General features: G+C 36.0%; 1 protein-coding gene across 1 annotated transcript in view; it reads left to right on the top strand.

Moving 5' to 3' along the window:
* The window catches only part of LOC308526758 (cadherin-related family member 4-like), a gene marked incomplete at both ends in the record, with an annotated part of 103985 nt that extends 94126 nt beyond the window's left edge, over positions 1 to 9859 (top strand). The window contains one exon of the mRNA XM_081101991.1: positions 9725 to 9859. Within this exon, the coding sequence (XP_080958117.1) occupies positions 9725 to 9859 (135 nt within the window). The remainder of the gene's footprint in view (positions 1 to 9724) is intronic.
* Between the last annotated feature and the right edge of the window lie 10515 nt (positions 9860 to 20374).

Genomic DNA, 20374 nt, shown 5'->3' with positions numbered 1-20374 from the left:
TATGATGTATGTATTTACCTTTGTGTGACACAGCAATAAAAGTCCTCTTGTACCTATGAGGGTACACAGAAATATTTGCTTCATATTTTTAACCATTCTGCTGTTCAATCTATATCTATAAGCCATGTAATTTTTCTTCATTGTTTTTATTGTAGTGGATTTCTAATTTTATGCCATTGTGATCTGAGAAGATGCTTGATATGATTTCTATCCTCTTGAATTTGAAGAGACTTTTCCTGTGACCCAATATGTGGTCTATCTTTGAAAATGACCCATGTGCACTTGAGAAGAATGTATATTCTGTGGCTTTGGGATGAAATGTCTGAAGATGTCAATTAATTCCACCTGATTTAGTGAGTCATTTAGGATTGATGTTTCTTTGCTGATTTTTTGTTTAGAGGATTTTTCCAGTGGTGTTAGTGGGTTATTAAAGTGCCCTACTATGACTGTATTGCTGTCAATCTCTCCCTTGATATCCTCCAGAAGTTTCAAAGAACCAGCTCTTGGTTTCATTTATCTTTTGTATTGTTTTTTTTTTTTTTTGTCTCTATGTCATTTATTTCCTCTCTGATCTTTATTATTTCCTTCCTTCTGGATACTGTGGGCTTTTCTTGTTGCTCTCTTCCTAACTCTTTGAGTTGTATGGTTAGATCATTTATTACCAGTTTTTCTTGTTTTTTGAGGTAGGCCCTCAAAAAACTTCCCTCTCAGGACTGCTTTCATTGTGTCCCATAGATTTTGGATTGTTGTGTTTTCATTGTCATTTGTTTCCAGGATGCTTTTTATTTCTTCTTTGATCTCTCTGGTAACCCAGTCATTGTTTAATAGCATGCTATTTAGCCTCCAAGTATGTATTTGGGAGCTCCTGTATTGGGTGCATATATGTTTACCAGAGTTATACCTTCTTGTTGAATTGCTCCCTTTAGTTTTACGAAGTGGCCTTCCTGATCTCTTGTTATGGCCTTCACTTTGAGAGGTCTAATTTGTCAGATATAAGTATTGCTACCCCAGCTTTTTTTTCATTTCCATTTGCCTGAAAAACCTTTTCCATCCCTTCACCATCAGTCTGTGTGAGTCCTTTGATCTGAAGTGGGTCTCCTGTAGACAGCAGATATATGGGTCATCTTTTCTTATCTACTCAGCTACCCTATGTCTTTTGTTTGGGGCATTTAATCCATTTTCATTTAAAGTTATTATTGATAGATATTTGTTTGTTGCCATTTTTATTCTTTATACCTGTGTTCCTTCTTCCCTTCCTATTTCTTCTTTTTACAGCAGTCCCTTTAGCTTTTCTTGCATTGCTGGTTTGGTGGTAATAAACTCCATTAGTACTTTTTTGTCTGTGAAGCTCCTGATTTCACTCTCAACTTTATTGATAGCCTTGCTGGGTACAGTATTCTTGGATTCAGACCGTTGCTTTGCATGACTTTATATATTTCATTCCATTCCCTTCTGGCCTGATGTGTTTCTGTTGAGAAATCAGTCAATAGTCTGATGGAAGATCCCTTGTAGGTAACTTTCTGTCTCTCTCTGGCAGCCTTTAAGATTCTTACTTTGTCGTTGGTGTTTGTCAATTTAATTATAATGTGTCTTGGTGTCAGTCTTTTGGGGTTCATCTTGTTTGGGACTCTGTAAGCTTTTTGGACTTGTGTTAGTTTTTTCTTCTTCCCGATATCAGGGAAGTTTTCTGTCATTATTTCTTCAAACAGGTTTTCTATTCCTTGCTCAGTTTCCTCTTCTGGGACCCCAATCATGTGGATGTTGTTTCATTTTGGGTTGTCCCAAAGTTCCCTTAGGCTCTCCTCCTGTTTTTTAAGTATTCTTTCCAGTCACTACTCTGCTTGGTTATTTTTTCCTACCTTGTCTTCTAGCTCACTGATGCGGTCCTCCTCTTCTAGTCTACTGTTGATGCTTTATATTGTGTTCTTTATTGCAGCGATGTCATTTTTCATTTCTTCTTGGTTTTTCTTCATTTCCTCTTGGTTCTTACATATATTGTTGAATTTTTCTTCCATCCTTTTCAGTGCCCTTATGACAATTGCTCTGAATTCTTTCTCTGACATATTGCTTGCCTCTATTTCATTTACTTCCTTTTCTGGTGATTCCTCCTTTTCTTTTGTACAGGGGCTATTTCTTTGTCTCCCCATGTTCACTCCTCTCAGGGTGTCTGGTTATGTAGCTTTTTCTCTCTCCTGCATTGACTTAAAGGCACAAAATACAACATGACAAGACACAATGCACAGGGCACCAAACACAAATGTATTCATGATAACAATAACCTCAAATAAAGGTGAGAGCCAGAGAAAGGAGAATTAGGGGAGAGAAAGAGTGAAAAAATGATATTGAGAAAAGGAAAAAATGTAAGAGAGAAAAGAAAGAAAAGAAAAAAGAAGGGGAAAAAAATATATGTATATTGGAAGAAAATGCCAAAAATCCAACAGCTAATCCAAAAAATGCAAACAGCAAACACTCTGAGATGAATGCAAACAACAAACAATAACTAATCCAAAATATGCAAACAAAAAGCACCCAAACAACAAACACCCAGCTGAATCTGAGGAGGCAGAGCTCTCTCTAGGCCAGCGATTCTCAACCTCTGGGTGTGACCTTTTCACAGGGGTCGCCTAGGACCATTAGAAAACACATATATAATTACATATTGTTTTGTGATTAATCACAATGCTTTAATTATGTTCAATTTGTAGCAATGAAAATACATCCTGCATATCAGATATTTACATTACGATTCCATCCATGGTTTGCCTCACCAGCTGTGTTTAATTCACCAGTTCCAGGTGGAGGTTGTTCAATTCAGCTGTTCCTTCTATCTGCTCTGTGAGAAGGTGCAGGGCCCGTCCGCGTATTCGGCACCACTTTGTCTCCCCCTGGACAAACTTTTTAGGTGTCTGTGGCCAGGGAGGCTGGAGTTTTGGTGTTTACAGGTTCGCAGCTGAGGCAGCTGGTCCCTGGGTGATATGGTTATAGTGTCTCGGGAGGTATCCGAAGTCTACCCAGTTGAAGGTAAGGCTGGGCCTCTGATCACAGCCGGTCTCCCTTTCAAGAAGACGTGGTCTCTGTGGCAGAGCCAGCCACTCCGGGAGAGATTTCAGCAGTAGTAGAGGCTTTTTGGCCAGGGGAGCCTGGTCCGCCAGTCCCCAACTGTCCTGTGGAAAATAGCTGTCCCTCACTCACAAATAAAGACACTCCCCACATGTCCACGCACTCTCCTTTTGTTCTCTTACACACTATCTTGCAGCCTGCTGTCCCATCAGCTGCCATCTTGGATCTCAGATTTAATGCTACCACATTTTAAGATAGAATATAAGTTTCTTAGTATAGTTGATTTATTTCAAGAAGTTATTTAGAAACTAGAAACTAGTAATCTATTTACTTTATAAAATATAAAGTAGGTCACAATGCCTTCACAAGTAACAAATGAGTAATAAAAGTGAGACAAATTGATTAAAGAAACTTAGGAAATGTATTTATTTATTTGTTTACTTATTTATTTAGCATTTCTAATAATGTCTTTTTGCTAATTGGTTCTGTCTTTCAATCTTAGAAAATCATGGCTAGGCATTTAATAACTTTAAATTTCTGTCTTTATACTTTAAATGTTATACTTTTGAATCAATTTTCCTTGTTTTATTTTTCTTTTCTTTTTTAGCATTTATTTTCATTTGTATAATATGTACTAGTTTAATTAACCTCTCAGATATGAGGATTAATAAGAAGCTCTAAGAGTAATATCATAACAGAAGGTTAAACAAGTTAATTGTTAAAGAATAACTAAATGCCCAGAAAACATTATGACAGCATTCCTTTTTAAATTCTCCCCATACTCATTCATTCACATAGTATGACCAGGCCTTTTAATGCAAAGGGAGTAAAGTTTTCAAATGCAATTTTGAAATGAAAGAAACGCTATTGATATAATTTCACATAGATTCTGTCAAAACTGTTTTTAAATAGACAGTAGGCAATCTTCACGCACAACAGAAAGAGAGTGGCATGGGGAATAAAACAGATCTTGGTTTGAATCCTGGGTCTTCTGCTCAGTAACCTTCAGCCTGGGCTGAGTTATTTACCATGTCCATGCCTCAGTTTCTAATGTGTCAATAGTGACTATTAAAAGGTATTTCATAAGCCTCTCCTAGTGCAGTGCCCAGAACATAGGAGGTGATTAATATGTAGTAGCATTATATTAGTTAATTGATAGATGTTTATCAATTAACTAAAAACACAGAAACAGTTTGTATGAAAACATTAGGCAAACGTCATGACTGACATGGTTTACAAACTCCTTGAAGGGGAGCAGAATTTGCCCCTACAAGATATGCCTATTTGACCTAAGGATTATTTTCGGCTGATTATTTTTAAGAAACAGCAGACAGGCAAAGTTCTGAAATTGGAGTAAAAATGACCCTTTTGTAAGAGACATTTACGTTTATAAGGGAAATCTTCACTTGGCAGGGTGTCTCCCATTCTGTACCAGAAAGAGGAGGATGACCCAAACTCTAGAAATTTATGGAAAAGGTAAGGACCTAAATCTGCATAACAACCTTACTCTTGTTTATTGTGTTTTTCCTGATTGTCTATCATAACTTGCTCTCCCACCCTCAATATCTTCTTTTGTCTTACTTGAAGAAGGTATTTAAAGTGGTAGCTTAGACCATTTCAAAGAGTTATATATGTTATTAAGCTTCTGTTTGTTTTCCTGTCAATCTTTTACTAGGAGGCAGTGGGTATGTGAGGGGGAGGGAAGGGTTCTCAGTCAAGAACCTAGAAGAATAGAGAGAAAATTATTTTTCCTCCTCTATGCTCTACTTCTTATTTGTAGTTCCCTCTAAGGAAAACAAAAGTTTTCATGTTTTCTTTATAATATTAACATTTTGAAATGCAGTTGCTAATATTAATTTTTTGGTATATCTATGTAAAAAGAGGAACATCAGCATTTTCACTTAAATTTTCAATTTTTTACTACTAAAAATTACTTATTTTCTATAAAAATTTGGTGTATACTTAAAGTATTTGAGGCAGCATGAAAAGCAACTATCACATAAACTTGAACCAGAATTTCTTATTGGCAAACTTTTAAAAATTCTTCCTCAATAAGAGTTAATTGAAATATTCTGAAAGTCAGCAGAAATATAGAAATTGTACTCTGCTGGGTTATAACCTTGCACAACTGCTGTGACCCTAATAACCAATGATGAAAGATTTTATGACAGGGAAGAATGTTATTATTGTCTTTTCTGTAAAATATAACAAGTTAAGTAATTAAGGCTAGAAATCAAACCAAATTAACTGCAAACAGCTGTAAGAAGCTTAGTACATGACCAAATAACAGATGGGAAATTCTTTTGTTTTCACTGGTGATTTACCTAATGGTGAGATAAATATCTGATGACATACATAGTCCAGTGTCCTGTCAATCTTTAGCCATTCATTATATCACTCCTCATGTTCATTCCAGAGAGAAGTAACTGCTCAACTGTTCAACTATAAAAGTATCTTCATGGGTTCTGCTTAAGCAAGCAGTAAGCAATAAAAAAGGTTTCAACCCATAATTAATTTTTTTAAAAAATATATTTTATTGATTTTTTACAGAGAGGAAGGGAGAGGGATAGTTAGAAACATCGAAGAGAGTGAAACATCGACCAGCTGCCTCCTGCACACCCCCTACTGGGGATGTACCCGCAACCCAGGTACATGCCCTTGACCGAATCGAACCTGGGACCTTTCAGTCCGCAGGCCGACGCTCTATCCACTGAGCCAAACCAGTTAGGGCTCATAATTAAAATTTAAATATAAAACGAGAATATTTTAACCCATGGACACAGACAACAGTATGGTGAAGGCCTGCGTAGGGGGCCGGGACAGGGTGGAGGGGGTCAATGGAATGGAGGAAATAAAAGGGACACTGTAATACTTTCAACAATGAAGATAAATTTTTTAAAAGAGAATATGTTACACAATAGTATATACATGAGCTAAAATGATTTCTAGGAATTTTAGGATATAATTACATCAAATTTTCATAATTTTCCTATGAGAAGATAATTATATCCATATGTTAAAAAAATTCCTTGCTAATCATGAAATTTATATTTACAAATCTATCAAATTGAACTGTCACACCAATTAAATAAAAATGATTTATTCAAAATCAAAGTTTTAACTACTTTTTTTTTTGGTACAAAGAAGAAAATTGATATTCCAGGAATTTAAATAACTTTCCCAAAGTCACAGACTTAGTAAGTAGTAGAACCAAGAAGACTGGCAAAAAGGTAGAGAAATGGTTGAGGACGAATGTGGTGAGTTAGAGAAAAGAGTGAAATAAAGTAAAGAGACTGGGTTTATATCATGCAATTACTTATAAGCAACAATAAGCATATAGATTTATTTTAAATCAGTCGAATTATAGGTCATTATGACAAGTGCTATAAAGGAAGATTAACTGTATTGTAGTACAGACAATGTTAAATATTCTGGCTTGGAGAATATGAGAAGTTCCAAGAAGAGATATTTGAATTTTATGTAGGCCTTTGATGGCTGGAACAAGAAGCAAAGACCTTTAGAAATAGTGGAAATTAAGGAATACAGATTTGAGAATACATGGTATTGAAAGAATTAAAGCCAAGAGTGTCTAGAACGTTTGAGGAGGGTCAGCCAGAGACCAGCCCAGAAAGGTAGATGTTATATAGATTGACACAGGGCTAGCATCAAAAATATGGATTTTGAACTTTGTTTTAGACAATACAAAAGCAATTTAGATTCCTGGGGAGTAGAAATTAATAGTTTTAGGACAAAAGTATACCAGCAGAGGGGAGGATAGAATGGGGAAAAGAAGACCAGTTAGGTCAGTATTGCAAGAAGTAAGGCAAGAATGAATGTCCTTGCCTTCATGGTTTTTATCTATTGGGGATTCCAAAAATTTTATAAACAACTAAAATATCAACTGATAATGTAGTAAGCTATGGAGTATCAAATGCTAATACCCAAATTTGTTTTTTTTTAATTGTTTTGAATCAGCAACTGAAAGAATATATACTTGAGAGAGCCAAAGCTTGCAACAAATACATATTTAAATATTTACTCTGTGTACTGTACATGGATTACTGAAAAGATTAAAATAACTGTGTGTATAGTACAAAAGATGTTGCCAGGATCAAATGAAATGAGACATGAAAGCTCTTGAAATAAACATGCTACTTAAACACAAGTCAGTAATATTATATTTAATTCCTGTATAAAAATTTGCTTTTTAAACATCAATTCCTGAAGAAAAGTAATAGTCTGACTTGTCTTAGATTTTGAAATATATATATATAAAAAAACAGATGCACTATCCTATATAATAAAGAACTAATATGCTAATTAGACCAGACGGTGGAACAACCTTCTGGAACGACCTTCCGAATGACCTTCCAGAATGACCAGTGGGCAGGGGGGCAGGGCTGCAAGGCAGCTGGGGCTGTGAGGGCCTATGCTTGCACAAATTTCGTGCATTGGGCCTCTAGTTTTTTTAAATAAAAGCTTTAGATATTTTTGGTGTGGGTGCATGAGAAAGGAAGGAAAAAGAGAATGAAGGAACTGAGACATCCACCTTGTTTGTCAGGCAAACCAAGTACAAGAAATAAGGATGATTCTTTCCTCTTACCACTAAACAATTTTTAAACACCTTGAATTGGATCTATACAGTTGAATTCTCATGAAAAAAAGTTACAGTGACTTTAATGTTTTATAGGAATTAATTTTTCCCCCTCAAAATTCCACATTGTCCTCATTTTCTCGGCAGGTAGCACTATTAGGAAGAACATGGTCTTTAGAAACACACAAGTCTGTATGTGAACACCAGTTCTGCCACTTAGTAACTGTGCAACTGTAGGTGGCATAGGAAAGAACGTCCTGGGCCTCGGTCCTTCTTTGTAAATTGGAAGCAGTGAACACCTTTCTTTTTGGATTGGCATCAGGGGAAACTGATATACTATAGCTAAAAAGCACACAGTGGCTATTGAATAAATGTTACTCGTACCCTTTTCAGTTTTAAATTTCCTTTATAAAGTTATTTTGATGTACATGTCTTGGGATAAAGCAGGTGTTTAATAAATATCTGTTGAGAGAAAGAAAGAAAAAGGAAAAGAAGAAAGAAAAAGGAAGTTTGCTAGTTAACTTAATAGGGTTAGGCCTGGAGTCTTCTTTTTTTATTTTTATTTTTTTTTATTTTTTTAAATATATTTTATTGATTTTTTATAGAAAGGAAGGGAGAGGGATAGAGAGTTAGAAACATCCATGAGAGACAAACATCGATCAGCTGCCTCCTGCACATCTCCTACTGGGGATGCACCCGCAACCAAGGTACATGCCCTTGACCAGAATTGAACCTGAGACCTTTCAGTCCGCAGGCTGACGCTCTATCCACTGAGCCAAACCGGTTAGGGCTTATTTTTAATGAGTAGTGGCATTCTTGCCAAATGTATTTGGTGGAGATATATTATTTTAATGAACTGAATGACATTAGATGCAAGATGATTAAATGACATGACCAAATTGTTATCCTTTTGGTCTGTTTATTATTTGGAAATAAAGTATATTATTTATTTAAGAAAACAAGGCTGCAGTATTTCAACGAAAACTGCTGGAACATGGATGTCCTGATCTTTCTTTGCCCAGACATGCCCAGGTTGCTGTAGCATAAAATAGAATGCTTAGTCATATAATACTTAATCTCAACAACTACCAATATTCAACAAAGTAATCAGGATTCCCGTCACTGAATTATATAAGGAGTACTATTTCTGCTACCACCTCTATTGATTGATCTTTATTTGCAAAGGTTTATTTCCTCCCTTTTTCATTTCTGTGAAACTAGCTCCATGTCTTACATTGCCTTAAGAAATGGTGTACCTAATGAGTTCATGTTCACAAAACGTATTCTATCCTATGCTGCCATCTGCTGGAATACAATGTTACTTAGCCAAAGAAATTGAAATACATTAAATTATATTACTTGCTTTTTAAATGGTAACATTTTAGATGAGAATTTACCTGAGGAAAACAAAACAAAACATGTTTTGTGCTTTCATAATAGGGAACTCAAAAGGGCAACAACCCATTTTCAAAATAATACTTTGTCCTGTAAACAACTTGCCGATTCATTTAGTCTGTCATTTAGCCAACACTCATTGACATCTTCTCTGTGGCAAGAACTACAAAGAATCCATATCTTTATACATGAGCAACTAATGGTCTTTGTTTAACAGAAGTTTTTCCCTAATAGAAGGATCAGAATTAAATGAAATAATTGCGGTAGATTGCTCTAGATATTACAGTAGAAATATGAACAAGGAGACATGGTAATTTCTACCAAGAAGTCGACTCTTGCAAAAGCACCAATGGAGCATAACACTGATAAGTGGACAAGTGTTCACCTGGAGTTCTTCATGACAGGAAAGGTGATTCTGGCCAGAAGCAATATTATGAACAAAGACATTTGCTTCTAAAGAAATACATTTATTTTTAGTGGCAGAAAGAGGTGTTCATTTATTATGTCTTATAATTTGCTGTATCTGTGTTTTTTTAATGTTTCATATAAGAATCAGATGATAATCTTATTTAAATAATATAAAAAGAAACAAAGTCAAATGTCAGCCTAAACTGTTCATAATTTTGTCAACAGCACTGCTATTAATATTTAACAAATATTTGTTCTATTTATCAGATTACAACTTCTGTCTTAATAAAGATTTCATATTATTGGAGCCCCGATAACTGGATCCCTGCAGTGTTAACTCTAACGGGAGTTCTTTTTGTGATGTGTCTCTATGCTATTGCATGGTGCCTCTTCAAAGAGTAAGATTTGAATTACTGCTTCTATTTGAATTCATTCATTGTTCATAAAGTTCATCAAGAATGCCTTGAAAAAGCCATGATGGAGGGGGAGAAAGAGATTAGGAAAAATGTATTGATCATTTATTACTTTTATGCTTTACTGGTGTTATCCTTGCTGATAATCACAACAAAGCTGAGCAATAGATAACAGCATCGCTTTTTAGGTTTGGATAACAGAATGTTAACCACAATCTTCTGGTTATAAAGCTAATGCTCTATCCCTAAGCAATCAATCAAATGGTTCAAGCTAAGAAACAAAACAAAACAAAAAACATTTATCTGAAAAATATAGCAAACTAAGAAAGTGTAATAAGTGGGTTTAAAAGCCTGTGCTGAACCCATATCCTGCTGTTCTCTATAATCAATTTCTGATCTGAAATTATATGCCATGGAAAGGGATGTCTGATGTGTTATTGCTAAGAGGAGCATGTAGCAATCTATAAAATGCTACTACATAGTATTTGTTCTTCCCAGGTAACCCAAAGTCATCTACATTACTCATAGTTTTTTTTTTTTTCTGAATAAAAATAGCAGAGTAATATGAAATATCTTGAGTACCCAAAGATCTAATCTTTTTTTACGGAAACTTTATTGAAATGGTTTAAAGATATCTTCAGTTCCATATACAAAAGAAATATCAATTAGCATTTTATTTAGATTAAGTTTTATTATTTATGTGTGTCTGTAGTGTTTGTTAACAAGGTAACTTAATGCTATTTGATTAATGTCAAAGCAGGGAATTAATTTTGATAATTTTGATGAAAAAATAAGCACTGTTTCTTTTTTAAAAACTTTATATCTCTTTTTTTCCTTGTTCCTTTATCTGTAGTGCTCCTTCCTGTTCAAGATTTTTTCCCCACTGTCACAAACATCAGCAGAGCCTACCAAAGCTTACGACCAAGGAGCCTGGGCAGGTACCAAGGTAGGGATGGCCTTGATGCTTGACAGAACAAAATTTTAGGCTTTAAGATTAGGGTCCCTAGCACTTCACTAAATTTCAAGTTTAGAATCATAAAATGTTGTTTGGCATTTAAAAGGCTTAATGTCATCCTTAAGTTATTTATCAAAATAATTTTTAAGTAGTCCTATATTCATTCAACAATTCTTATTAACCGTGTAATACTATTCCGGCATAGAGTGGAATGATATTTACCTGGTACAAATAATCATTAAGATCTACTACTGATATTCTATTGCCAACTGTATAATGGTATCCCTATTTTTAAGTGAATTTGTTTGCTCACAATGAGGAGGCATAAATGCCATAAGAATGAGGACAAATACAATTGTTTTCAAAAATCTAAGATGAAACTTATAAATTTTTGTCTTAGAACAGCATCAAGATCCATGATCTCTATCTTGAAAAACTATTATCTAAAATGAATATAATACAAATAATTCCCTTTGTGCTTAATAACATGATTATGATTTATTATCAGACAGAGGCTCTCAGGGGCCAATTGAAGGTCTGTTTAAATATAGCATTATTCAGTGCTTGTTTACCTACTTACAAATTAAATTATTGAACTATTTATATGCACTAAAATATATTTTTGTATTAGAGATTAAAACAAATATTTTCATTATTCTTTAATATTTTCATAGCTATGGCAATTTTTTGAATAGTGACCCAAAACCAAGCACAAAGTCAAACTTGCTGCCTGGAAATCATCAGGTAAGGACAAAGGGGAAAATCATTTCATAGGTATTACAATACTTATTCTCTTATTTTTTTATAACACAGACAAAAAAGCACTTGCAAATAAATTACTATAATGAATTATTACTAAAAGACAAAAGGGAGGACTTATGCATATCAGTTGAAAGTGAAAAATGGAAAATGAGGGGTAAAGACCTAACTTTCAACTTTAAGTGGTTGGCATTGATGATATCAACAATATCATTGGAGTTAAAATATTAAAATCAAAGCACAACATTTCAGTGAATTTCAGAACTAATTTTTACATAAAACTATATTTGGCCCAATGTTTTCGAATAGGTAAGATATGTTCCAGTCATGCCAAAAAAATAAAAGAATGTAAAGAAGTAAAAAACATGGTCTGCACTTGTCAAGACCCATATTCCAGTTGGGAAAAGATACAAGTAAAATATGGTAGAGAGTAATGTATGGTAGTATATTAATTTATGTCAATATGTATATCCCCATACGGACTCCAAGAACATCAAGGTCCTTATGAGGTAGACCAGTCAGAGGAAACTTTGAAAAAGAATTACCACTGGGGTTCACATGAAGAAAATTTGTATTTTTATAGATGGAGAACAATGAGAAGAGGTTGCACAGTCTTGAGATAAAGCAAGGTGTACAAACTCCAAGCCTTTTCACAAGTTTTCTGTCCACAAGGACCAGGTTTCCCTTCTTCTCTGTCTTTCTAATACTTAGGAACTGAGCTCATATCCTCACTGCCACCCTCTCCAATTCCACGATGTAGTTCAAAGTTAGATGCATCTACAGAAACCTACATGTACTCCATCACAGCATATATGGCACTGTACTATAATACATGTGTGTCAGTCTCTCCCTCCATGCTCTTCCTTTCACCTCCTTGCACTAATAATTTTTTTGTTAAAGAACACTACTGTGGAAGTTATTTTTCCAAACACACCCCAATATCTGCGAGCCTAGAGATGCAATAAGTGACTTGTTCCCCATTTCTTCCTCTTCTACCATGTTTCCCTCCATCTTCACAAATTGCTGCCCTTTGGGGTATCACTAGTTTTAACAGTAATTATTGTCATTATTATCTTCGAATTCATCAATGACATTTATTTCTGGCTCACAGGGATTATTCCTACCACTTTGCTTGCCATTTTTCATGCCATATTGAACTTTCACAAAATGATCCACCAATATCATTTCTGATCACTTCTAACTTATCTTGCCCTATTCTTGTCCTTCACTCTAAATCCAAGTATGAGCTGCTCTATGATTGCACTTAAGCACCAGTATGATTCTGTTGACAATGACACAACTATGCATTCTGATCTTACTTCAGATTTACGACTATGCTTCAAATGTAGCTCGATACATCTACACCTGTCAACACGTCCCTAATAAATTCACTTTACCATTTTCAGTGATGACAATTTCAAAGTTTCCTGCTTTCTCAAATCTCCATATGATCAATTCTTCTGAGCTGTGATATCTCATCACAATTCATAAAACAAAATAATTAGATTTTTAAATTCTCTCAGACTTCTAGAACCAACTCCACAAACCCGCCTGCATCAGTACTATACAGCCTGACCTTCCCAAGTCCTGCTCCTATCAAAGCTATCCTTTCAGTTATGCTTCGGGTACCTATCTCTCTGGTATTATCATGGGGAAAATTCTCTCCCTCTCTCTCCTAGATCATTCACATTGCCTGACATGACTTATAATATTCTACTTTCAAAGTGCCTCCCTTGACCCCATTTTTCTCTTCAGTAACCACTCCATTTCTGTTCTTTATAACACCTTTAAAAAATTAGCTAGCCTGGCTATATGTAATTCCTTGCCTCCAAATATTTACTCATTCATTCCAAACAGGAATTATTTTCCATCATTCAATTGAAATGGTCCTTTATCCATGTCTCAAATGACCCACTATTGAGGGGAGATATGGCCTAATTCTGATTTCTCTAAACACATTGTTCAGGAGCTGATAGACAGGTACCATTTCATATTCTTTCTTGCTGCCATGGCACAAAGTGTAATATTGACCAGTATCTTGGATATGCCCAAGTTAAGCTTTAGTATCAACAAGTAAATTGCTATGAAACTATAAGGAAGCTTTCAGTATGCTATAAAAATATTTACTTAATACATGAATAATAGGATTAACAAGACAATAATTTTAATCAGTTATCAAATTTCTTACATAAAAGGACTCTGGTAGAGTGAGTGTAAATTGAAAAATAGTAAACCCATTAGGAATACAAGGTCATTTATAATGTCAGCATCTACATATAGAAATATAAATAAATTTAGAACAGAATAATAATTGTAAATTATCTTTTTTTAGCCATCAAGAGTTTATGATGGGCGTGCAATTGATCCTGGTAAGAATAAAAGACAATACCAATGTTCCTATGTTTAAAAGTGTTCTAAAAGCATGGAAAAGGTTTCACAATACTAATGAGAAGAATTATGGAGTGATTAATTAATGCGGTGTCAGGTTTTAATTATGCAAACTATGCATAAATTAAGGAAATTACAAATGCTTATTTTTGTTTAAAGATCAAGTGCATTGTAATAATAAATTGTCCTGCTATTCAAAAATTCATTATTTAATTTTTTCTTAATCACAATGATTCCTAAATGTTTGAGATACTTTTTTTGAAACCTATATTCTGAAAATTTACAAACCTCGTCCCAAGTAGATTCAAATGCCACTGTTATCTCCCATTAATCTCCATTCCAACTTAAATAGCCTTAATTAATCACTTTTGCCTGTCAAGGTTATGCTTAATGCTCCTAATTGGCCTCACTGTTTCTATCCTGCATTTTCTTCAACATTTCAAATACTGCCTCTACTGCTACTATGTAAACAACATAAAATATGGGCAACATTACGTGAATATGTATTACCTACTAGGCCTGTAGTGCCAGAAAAAAATCTTAATATGCAATTGTCATGAAACCATCAAGAAGGACGTAATATTATTATTCCAATTTTAACCTATAAGGAAACAGATATGGGGGGGCCAACTTCATACTGCCAAAATTCCAAAATCCTTAGCTAATAAAACAATCATGATCTTCACTATTCTCAGACATATACAACCCCAAATATATGCCATTAATTCTAGCATAACACCACTTGTATAGATTACTAATCTGTCATGATATGTCATGCCTTTATTCTTTTGCATAGGACTTCATTGAGTGGATTCTGTTTGCACTACCTTTCTGTTTTATTTCTACCAGTAATCTTCTTTTTCCCCACCAGAATCAGAAAACCATAATCAATCAAGGTTTTTTGAAATGTATATATACCTGCTGAACCAAAGATTAATGATAAAAGTTATCTCTCCCAAGTATTACCATTATAAAATATCTCTCATTCTATTAACTTTTATTGATCAAATTATAACTTCAATAGTTAACAGTCATTCAAGTTTGCATAAATATTTTAACAAGTATTTGTTTCTTTTTCTTCAGTAACAGGAATGCAATATTTATTCAACAGTCAGACAGGTGAAGTCAAGATGTTGAGCAATTAAGAAAAAAAAAAAGTGATTCTGGTGGAAGACATTTGACTTTAACCAGAATAAAGGTCACCACATCTTCACATCACTTGCTATATTTGAAAAGGTCTTTTACAAATACAGCTTCTAACAATAAAACTGTACCTATTATTTCGAAATAAGGAGATACTTTTGTGTAACCTGTCACATATCTTCATAGGTCTGACTTCTGTTGCAATGATGCTAAGGTTTACTTGATGTGGAGATGTTTGTTTTTAGTTTAAAATTTTACAATGATAGACTGATCACCAACAGAATAATAAATTGAGGATTCTAATTGTGTTCAGATTGTATTTGTATTTCAATAATTAACATCAAATTAAGACATTTAAAAATAAAGATCATTAATGTGAAATCATATGTAAATTAAAAGAATATCATTAAATAAGACTGAATTCTTTATTAAACTACTCAGAAACTGGATTTGATTCACTTTTTCAAAAGAAAATATCAAATATCTAAGTGGTAAACAACTTCATACCTTTTCAACAATGAACCATGTCATATTCTTACCAAATTCTAATATCCTAACATGCCTCAATAGCTTAAGCATTCTGCAAAAATAGATAGTAATATTGAAGTAAAAAACAAATTTGAACTTGATGAAATTTCTTCCCAAGTGTAACCCCAAGTCAGATAGTGTCTTAGGTCAGATTCCCTGAAAAAAATAATTTCTCAGGCAGCAATTTGCCTGCAGGAAGGCCTTGAGAACCAGCACCTAAGGTCCTGAGAGCAGAATCAGGCAGATCTGTGATACAGGGACAACAGAGGATCCATCTGAGGTTCTAGCCTGGAGTGAAAGGAATCTAAACTATGCAGTAGGGAAAGGAGATTTGAAATAGCAGTGTTGTTTCAGACCAGCTGCAACAGAAGCCCCTTTTCTGTGTGCGTCCAAATATCAAGCCAGCTCACCAGTGAAACAAACTCAGCCTCTTTCCTCCTCCAACACGTGGATACGCTGTTCCATAGATGTGAGCTGAGGGAGAAATGCCAGTGCAGCAGTAATGAAAGACACAGAGATCTGGGCCACCCGTCATGCAGCTAACTTGTGTGCTCTGGCACCGAACATGCACCATTCCAGGTGTACTTCGGTTTTACCCTGAGTTATTGTTGCCTCCTCCTGGTCAAGTTTTCATTTTATTAGTCTGATAGAACCTGGCTCCTGAGGGGCAGCTGTAGCCACATGGTCACTTAGTATTCCGTGGTCAGATAGCTTATTGCTAGCACACCAGAAGCTGGGTTTTTTGGTTTTTTGGTTTTGTTTCTTAGAATGGTGTAGGGCTCTCTCCTGTAGATGGCATCGCCTTGCCACTAAAACCTGTGGGTTTACATTATCATTCTTTTATTGTGTTTGGGTTTGTTTTCCTGAAAATCTATATGATGCCTTTCTCGCCAGAGTCCTTAGTATTATAGATGCCTGCCGGGTCACATGGCCCAGGAGGCAGGGCTGCTTACTCTATAAGCTAGACTCGCTGCAGAGCCCTTTCCTGCTCTGAGCTCCACTCAAATTTGTTAGATTTTAATGTCACCTAATAGATAGATCAGTGTACTATTATTACCAGGTGTTGTGCTTCCATTTTAACAAGTGGAAAGTACAAAGTGAAACAATTTCCCTTTATTTTAAAGGGAATGCCCAAGTTACCCCAAACCATGGGAAATCTAAAAAAAAAAAAATATTACTAAGGTGTAGGTCTCTGAATCTTTGTAGGTTCATCTTCCATCCTCTGATGTGCATGTGTCCAACCAAGACCTTCATATTTCTTACCACTTTGCTCATCTATACAATTAATATAATGGCATAGATATAATGAAATGATGTGATGTTATATCCAGTCAATCCTGGATCCTTTGGATGATATTATGACAAAAAGTGAGAGAATCAACTTAAATCCGAGCAAGACCTTAAATATATATTATTGTCCATTCCAGGAATATAAACCCATTTCTCATATGGATAAACATGATGTATTCAACAAACAATGTCTTTATACTATTTACCTGAGTCTGTGTTGATTTGCTCTACTAGAGCATATCTAACCCAAGAGCTGAAATTAGGTTGAGTTTGATAATTTCCTCTCATCCACAAGAAACTTTCTAATTTTTGTGGAGGAAAGACTTGTGAATTAAATGGGGCTTATATGGAAACTATTACCATCCTTTATATCTTCAAGGGTACCACTAATTCCTGTCACATCTCATCTACTCCTAGATTATACTATTTTTGTTGTTGTTTTATATTTACTATTTTTGCCAGGGAGGGGCAGTTTCAGAGACTAACTTTTGGCTTTTGCAACAGGCCAAGGAATTAATGATGTAATTCTTCCAACAACCAAGTATGTTCATGCCAATTATACACTAGGCACTGTGGAAATGCTTTCCAGATGGAGTGTGAGCTGAGTAAGCTGACAGTGAAGGGAACCTGGGAGGGGACTTCATCTATTTTTACCTGGCCTCCAGGAGCCCTAAGACTCAGGCCATGGCAATGCTTCAGACCAAATGAATCAATTTCAACTTGAACCCTGTATCCAACAGTTGTCAAATGTCTGCTATTTCCCTTTTTACACTGATCACTTATAGAAGAAAATGATCTAAGTTTCCCTTGGGGAAAGGCTACTAGAGAAAGTACTGCCACATACACATTCTGTTGTATTAATGGGTATTTTTCTTTTTCATAAGGACCCAGATGCCCCTCTGAGTCTTCAAAATATATCAGCTCTGGGTACTAGCATGGGATCAAACTTTTTATTGAGATGAATGCCCTAAGTCTTGGATTATGAATCTCTGACTTCTCTTAATTATATAAATTGTGAAATAACCTAGTTGGCTTTCCATCTGACTTGTATATGGAATCATGTATCCAAATAACCATCTCCATAACTCTCGATGTGCCAGGCATTTTTAGCTGCTACTCTGACCATGTTGCTCACAATTCTTTTTGCTTCAGACTCTTAAGTACATGATTTTTCTTATTTTGGTATCCTATTATCTCCATGGCAATCAGTGTGCTAAATTCTGTAACAGAAACACTACCATCAGCTCTGGCCTACAGAAAACAGCTACCATTGAGGTTCTCAATGGGATGCCATTCTCACCAATGGATTCCTTACTGATGTAGAAAATTCAGTGTTCTCTGAGTCCTCTTGTGGAGAACAGTTGGGAGGTGGTGTTTTTTACCCTTATGCATATATAATATTTTCTCTAGAAGACCATTTCTGTGAGCCATTTGACTCCTTCCTAAACCATCTGCTATGAATATTCTGCAATTTTTACTTCCTTTAGTATAGCTCTTTATTTTTCTAAGCTTCCAGGAATATGTTAACACTGTTTCCCATGGTCCTCGACAAACTATTATTCATCATCATCATATTGATAAACTAGAGGCCCGGTGCACAAATTTGTGCACTGCCAGAAGCCAATTCTAACATGTCATAATTTCAAGAGTTTCATCAAAAGGTTGGAACTTGGGGACTCACAAATGTAGTCACCTGTTGGAAATGGCTGATGGCATTTCCCCAAACCTGTATAGGATACATTAAATTGATTGTTGGCTGCCAGACAGCTCAGGGCATCTTAATCTACATGTTATTGCCTCCTACTGGCCAAACACCTGAACAGCCATAGGCTAATTGCCCCATTCTGACAATGCCTTTGTATACAAAATCCCTGACCCTTTGAAGTGTATATCTCCACCTCACCTCAGGACAAATTGTGTTAATAAAAAGTATGGGGTCCTGAGATGAGGAGAACTTAGAATATTTAGATCTTAGTTTCCTTTAAACTAGGCTCCTCTGACCCCCAAATGCCTTTCAAAATTATGCTTCGTCTCTGGACTCCTATTTAATCTACGCACAGCCTTCTCCAGATTTCCTGAACCCTTCTTGATGCCAGAACAAGAACCCTGGCAGTGCACCAGTGGGGTCCCTCGGCCTGGCCTGTGGGATCAGGCTGAAACTGGCTCACTGACATCCTCCAAAGGGTCCCAGATTGTGAGAGGGCACAGGCCAGGCCAACGGACCCCACTGGTGCACAATCAGGGCTGGAAGGGATGCGGGAGGTTGGCCAGCCAGGGAGAGACTGTGGGAGGGGTCCAGGGCATGTCTGGCCCGTCTCGCTCAGTTCTGATCAGCCAGACACCAGCAGTAAGCTAACCTACCGGTTGGAGCGTCTGTCCGCTGGTGGTCAGTGTATGTCATAGAGACTGGTTGATGGGTCGACTGTCTGCCCCCTGGTGGTCAGTGCACATCACAGCAAGCAGTTGAGCAGCCTTAGTATATCATTAGCATATTATGCTTTGATTGGTTGAATGGACAACTGGGCAACTAGACACTGCATATTAGGCTTTTATTATATAGGATTGAGCCTTATCAATTTTATGTTCTAGAATTCTAGATCCATCAACCTCAGCACCTCAGGATTCAATGGCATATACACTTTGGCAGCTTGTACTGGTACATGTTAGCTGGATGCTGTGATCTAAATTTTTGTGACCCTCTAAAATTCATATGTTGAAACATAATGCTCATAATGATATTGTTAGGAGGTGGGGTTGTTAGGAAGTGATTAGATCATAAGGGTGGAGACCTCATGAATGGGATTAGTGCTCTTATAAAAGAGACCCCACAGAGCCCCCTAAACCCTTTCTTCCACAATGTGAGGTTCTAGTTAGAAGGCATCTGTGAACCAGAAAGTGAGGTCTCACCAGACACTGAATCTGTCTGTGCCTTGATCTTGGACTTCCTGGCCTCCGGAACTATGAGAAATAAATTTTGGTTGTTTGTAAACTACCCAATTTGTGGTATTTTGTTATAGCACCTTAAGCATACCAACCCATGAGGTTCTGCAGCTTCTCTGGTGCATAGGCATTTTCCTTCCCCTGGCAGAATCAGCTGAGTTATGTTTTGGCTTGACCCTCATTATTGGTCTGGAAGCAAGGAGAGAAGGTGGAGATTGATTCTAAATGACCTACAAGTTAAATTGCTAGGTGTTGTCTTTTTTTTTTTAATTAAATCTTTATTGTTCAGATTATTACATTTGTTCCTCTTTTCTCCCCCCATAACTCCCCTCCTCCTAGTTCCCACCCAACCCACCGCCCTCACTCCCCACCCACTGTCCTCATCCATAGGTGCACGATTTTTGTCCAGTCTCTTCCCACATCTCCCACACCCCCCCCCCAAGAATAGTCAGTCCATTCCCTTTCTATGTCCCTGATTCTATTATAATCACCAGTTGATTC

The sequence above is a fragment of the Myotis nattereri genome (genome assembly GCF_964212035.1).
Source record: "Myotis nattereri genome assembly, chromosome: 11".
Classification (NCBI taxonomy): domain Eukaryota; kingdom Metazoa; phylum Chordata; class Mammalia; order Chiroptera; family Vespertilionidae; genus Myotis; species Myotis nattereri.
The sequence above is the reverse complement of the archived record's forward strand: the minus strand, read 5'-3'. Positions and strand labels throughout refer to the sequence as shown.